This window comes from Grus americana, chromosome 11, assembly GCF_028858705.1.
Source record: "Grus americana isolate bGruAme1 chromosome 11, bGruAme1.mat, whole genome shotgun sequence".
NCBI lineage: Eukaryota > Metazoa > Chordata > Aves > Gruiformes > Gruidae > Grus > Grus americana.
The window spans coordinates 17,597,840-17,603,578 of record NC_072862.1 but is presented as its reverse complement, the minus strand read 5'-3'; the positions used below and the strand labels follow the sequence as shown (position 1 = coordinate 17,603,578).

General features: G+C 49.1%; 1 protein-coding gene across 1 annotated transcript; it reads right to left on the bottom strand.

The window, feature by feature from the left end:
* Positions 1–1,555: 1,555 nt before the first annotated feature.
* On the bottom strand, positions 1,556–4,630 carry RPL29 (ribosomal protein L29). Its single transcript, XM_054838626.1, has 4 exons — positions 4,533–4,630; positions 4,244–4,288; positions 3,388–3,452; positions 1,556–2,144 (listed from the first exon to the last, which is right to left on the bottom strand). Exons 2-4 carry the CDS (start codon positions 4,278–4,280, stop codon positions 2,031–2,033), a joined length of 216 nt encoding a protein of 71 aa, XP_054694601.1. The 5' UTR covers positions 4,281–4,288; positions 4,533–4,630; the 3' UTR covers positions 1,556–2,030.
* Positions 4,631–5,739: the final 1,109 nt, after the last annotated feature.

Genomic DNA, 5,739 nt, shown 5'->3' with positions numbered 1-5,739 from the left:
CAGCCGCTGTCTCCTCCAACACCAGCAGCAGCCCAGGGGACATCTCCCCACATGCTAGGTCTCTCTGCCAGCCCCAGCAAGGGCTGCAGGAGGACGCTGGGCAGCTCTGGGCCCACAGCTGAGTCTGCCAGGAGATGTCCACACTACCCTGAACCACAGCTATGCAATCTTGCCTTTGCAGACAAACTTGCTCAAGCAGGGTGGGCACCAGCCACACAGCTCGAGACCTCCGATACCCACAGGCACTCGGGTACCACGGAGGCCAGTGGGATTCAAGCACTGTGGATCTGTCTCTGGGTGACCTACCAACTTGCAAAATCAAAACAAAACAAATAAAACAAATGCACAAACTCTTCAGGGAGGATTAACACCAACAAGAACCTCTCGCTCGTCGACCTCCTGCCTTTCCTGAGGGCAGCAGGGACCAGACCACCTTTTTATCTTGACTATTCAGCAGACTCCAGCTGGTGGTATGAACCCTGTGACTGCACACCCTCTCCAGCACAGCACCCCTCCGGACGAGCATGCTGCTCTTGCACACCAATTAAGTTCTTGCAGCTGACAAACATCAACCACCGCAATGGTCCAAGAGATGCACATGGCAGGAATCGGACAGTTGGGGGCTGCAGACTTCCCTCAGACTTTACAAGCCCTGGACTCCCAAGTTTTAAGTTAGTAAGTCTCTTTATATTGCTTGGTTTAGGGCTGGCTGATATTTTTAATCAATCAAAAAATGTAAAAAGTGGAAATTGGGAAAAAACTTGTGAATTCAAGCCATAAAGAATTCAAAATGTTTACCTTGCTTCAAAATAATATTGCATTTTGGTAATTGGCTAAACTATTTTAAAAACTAATCAATTACATTAATTAGATGGTTTTTTAACCCAGCAGGTGTTTTGCTTTGATAATGCAAAGTCAGAAGATCCTTACAAACTTCCAGCCCTTGTGTCAGCTGGTGGATTTTCACCACCAGGCGGACAAGCGCTGGAATTGCAGCTTCAGGAACAGACCTTTGCCTTTTCACAGGTGGCTCATTTCAGTAACAGAAAAGCACCTCTTGAACCAACTTTGGTTCCAGGTGGGACCTGGAGAGCCAAGCCCCCTCCTGATCTGCAGAACAGCAGTAACAAAACCCTGTCACAGCTCCCCGATCTCACCAGTCAGCACATTCCATCCAGTAGGTACTTTTTTTTTGTTACTGGAATGAAAGATCTCCACTAAAATACAGAGCTATGAAAAATACAGATATTTTATCTAGTCCTAGAACCTTACACACTCTCATGGTAGCTCCATTAACACTGCAATACTTTCAAGTGTTTCAGAATACACCACACACCACTTCCAACACCAATCGCTATGATCTCTAACACCACAGCTGGCACTCCGCACCCTCCCATTTTTTCAGGATTTCCATAGCTGTAACTACCTTACCTGGAGAGCAAAGCAGCAGACACCTAACTGCCCTCGGAAGTCCCATCTGGCTGTAACAGCACTAGGAACCATCATAAGAGTTGTGGTACATAAGAATTCTGAACATGCATGCCAGTATCAAAAATAATTTTACATCCTGTATTGAATACTGACGCCTAACAGTCCAAGCAATGCTGGCTTCAATTTATACAAAATTAAACAAGTTTTTTCTATTTTAGAGCTTCACTCAATAACCATTCCACAACTTGAAAGCAGACTCTGAACTACTGAAAGCTCATGACCTGTACCAACGATTACAGCAGAACAGCACTGAGGCAGGAGCAGGTGCTTTACTTTGTGCGTGTGGAGGCTGACAATATTAACACAAAATCTCTCCACAGCTCCGGCTGGCTTGATCTTGCCAGGGAACAAAAACACTCACTGGTCACTACACGCAGGCTTCACGTATGACTGGCATCTAAAATACAACTAAAACAAGACTTTTGGAGGGTTCTCCTCAAATTTGGGAAGTGAAGACTTTGTTACATCCAATTTTATTTTTACAAAAATGCTGTAACACACATGCCAATAGGAAAACTGATTCTTTGTCTTAAACCACGTCAGTCCTTTTTCTGTTGAGCAGCCTGCTTGGCATTGTTGGCCTGCATCTTCTTCAGCCCCTTTTTGTTGTGTTTCTTCGCAAATCTCATGTTCCTCAGAAACTTGGGATCAACCTATAAAATTAAGGAAAGAATAAGTCATCTTGTAGAAGGGACGTATGTAAAAACATACCTATCTCCAGATTGTTCCAATTATTCCCAAATGCTGGCTGTTATTAATTCAGAATTTTTTCCTCATTTAGTACATCAACAAAATTATTTTATCCATACATAGCCATCCCTTACACTAGCCACTTTCCTGAATTCCTATAAACAAACCAACCCAAAACCACAGCAATAAATACACAGGAAGGACAATTGAGTAAAGCTGTAAACAAGACAAATTTCATTTCTACGTAACAATACATTCTGGATCTGAAGTACCATAAACCAACCTTGGCGGGTAAGCACATATCCATGTAACCCTTGGGCAAATGCCATTTCCTCAAGCCTTTCCTTTTTACATTAAAGGAAAGGAATGCCAGCGCAGAGAAGAGCAGCTCCCCAATTTTGTCAGCTAACGTCTGGCTAACACATCCTGTCATGGCTAGAACCAACTCCCAGAACTATCAGCTACTGTCCCACTGAGAAACGTTTGCTGTTTTACTGTAAACAGCATTTTAACTGGCACAGGAGCATCAGGATTTTGCCGTCTCAACTGATGCGTGCTCGGTGGAAGGAGACTCGGAGACTGCCGGACTATCTGCGGGAAGGAGCAGGACTGAACTCTCACTGAGCTGTGCAGAAGACAAGCACATCCAAAAAACCAATAACCACATCTACAAGGCAAACAGAATCACAACCTTCTCTGAAGCCAAAACATCCCCTTTTCACTTTCAAGTGTGGAAAAAGATCCTGTTATATCACTTGTCTCACATCAAAAAAAGCAAACCGCTGTCATTTTTACATGCATCGTCCAGAAATGCCAATTCCTCTCATCTTCTGAGTGAAATTCTCCGGATTAGTACAGATGGTAAATAACATTGAAGAGTACGAAGAAGTAGGAGAGACCGCAGGATTCAGAACAGAGAAGAGCTAGCCAGCTGACATGTATTTGTTTCACTGGAAGCAGCAGTCAGTGATACCCACCTGAGCGGGACGCAGGCAAAATGAGCTAATAACTAAAAGGCAGTTTTACAGACATGCAAGGGCTGATTTCACGTGGGTTAGAAATATCACAGCTGCGTGTACAGTTAAGCAAAAGATGAAACAGAAACCCACAGTGGTTCTGACCATCTGAAACACAAGCCCCTGTCTGCAAAAAAAATATGTCAGTCAAAATAATACAAATACTGGGAATATCAATAGAAACACTCACCCCTTTGAGAGATTCGTATCTATGGGATCTGGGTTTCTTGATGCCATTTCTGTGCCACTTACGGGCTATGCAGAAGACAAGAAAACAAATTAAGTTACCATTTCTGCTACTATTAAACAGCTGCATTGGCTTTCCTTTAAGTCCAGCTGACCCTATCAAAATGATGTGGAATAGAAAGTTTTGCAACCCTTCCTATTCAAACTAAACGTAAATTACAAACACACCTCTATTCTCATCCCTCCAAACACTGTGCTCTCAGCACTGTGAGTCTCTAATCCAAGGATTTCAGGTTCCTCATTAACTAATAATAACATACCAATGGCAACACTACTAGCACAATAAAAGGCCTCAGCCACTCAGAAGTTCAAGCACACGTGTTTAGTGTTAAGGGGCACCACCGCTCACAACCCACTGGTGAACTCTGCTGACTTACAGCATTGATGAAAGACCCCCAAACAGAACTATTTTATCACTGTGGCCATCTTTAGATGGCCAAGTATCACAGGCTGAATACCATTCACTAACATGCTTGGTTCAAACACATGAAACTTGCCTTTTTCCTGGTTATGTATTATTGTTACATTGAGCCCAAACGAGCCCTGACCCTTGCAGAGCTCTTTTCCCCGAACACACCAATCTCCACGTACCGCCACCTCCGTCCCTCCTGAGCCGATTTCACTGCCCGAGAGCGGGAAGACAGGGCTGCCATAACTGAGCAGCCACAGCAGAAGGGTGAACTCTCCCTGCGGAGCGCGGCCCCAGGCCGCCTCAGGCGGCACCACCCCTCCCCGCCTCCTCCCGCAGCCGCCCAAGCCCCGCATCGGCCCCGCGGCGCAGGACGCCGAGCCCAGCTTACACTGGTTGTGCGTGGTGTGGTTCTTGGACTTGGCCATGCTTGCACCTGCGGGAGAAAGAGACACCCTCAGTCGGGAGGGCGGGAGGGCAGGCAGGCGGGCGGGCAGGCAGGCAGGCAGGCACGTCCCGGCCCCGGCCCCGAGCGCCCGCAGCCTCCCGCCCCACGACAGCCCCAGGCTCGGCCTCGCCCCCTCCCAGCCCGGTGGGGCCTGCTCGGACCCGGCCCGGGGAACCGCCCGCCGCCGCCCGCGGAGCGCGGATGGAGCCGGATTGCGCGGAGCAACACTCACCGCCGCCGCCGGGCCGGAAGAGAAAGGCGTAGCGCAGGGGCTGCTGGGAAATGGGGCCGGTGGACCGGAACCCCGCGCCGCTCCGGTGCGCAACAAGCGCCGGTAGCGGAGAGGTTCCGCCCGGCGGCTTCCCCGCTGCCCTTCCCGCACCGCCGGTCTGTGCCGCCCTTGCACCAGCCCCGGCGGCTGCGGGTTCCGCCCGGCCCGGCCCCGCGGGCGGGAAGGGACCTGCAGCGACAGGGCCTCGCAACACCCGGGCCCAGCGACGTGAAGGACCCCGGTCCCTTAGCGACAGGGTTCCCCCCAACAACGCTGTCCCCCAACAACAAGATCCCCCCATCAACACGGTCCCCCTCACCAACATGGCCTCTCCCGGGCAGTGCGGCCACCATTGCGCTTGGTGGCACCGCCCGACCGCGGGAGGCGAGGGGCTGAGGTGGGCAAACGAAGCTGCGTCAGCAAAAGTGCCAACTGAACCCAGAGTAGTACGGCCATTTTCCTTTGCTGCCAGCCAGACCCGGCGTTGCTGGCGCAGGCAGCCCAGCTGGAGGGGAGCGGCTGCGGCTGCCGAGGGTTGGGATGGAGGCTCAGGGTAGCTCCTGCCACCCCAAAGGCAGGAGGGTGCTTTGTGACAGGGCCGTCGGGGAGCCCCAGCGCTGGCTGTGCAGCTGCGGGGCACGAGGGAATGGCCTAAAATAACCCAGACTGGAAAAAATAGCCCAGAGACCAAAGCCCCTGGACCGGTACACGGGAGAGAGAGAAATGGACGGTTTTTTCTAGTGACTGATTGCTTGCAGAGCAATTAGCCACTCTGCCTCAAGTCTGGATACCTGTGAACAAGCTCTTCCTGTTAAAAAATGGGGGGGAATAGGTGATCCTTGATAGGCGGGTTAAGGCTGATGAAACTGAAATGAAAACAGGCAGGAACAAAGACAGCTAATGCAATTTAATGTCAGTATTTCTCTTATTTCCAGCTAGACCTAAGCTGCAAAATGTATTTGGCTTTTTTTTTTTTTTTCCATTCTGGGCAGCAGTTACTAGCAAATAGTGTAAAAATAGATGAAAATAGCAATATTCTTTTACTGGCATTTTGCAGCTGGAATACGAGGTTCTCCACAAAATCCTCCTTGATACGCAAACTTCTGACTTATTAAACTCTGGTTTTTTAAAATTATTTTCACTGTAGAGGGGTCTTAAAATATTCAGA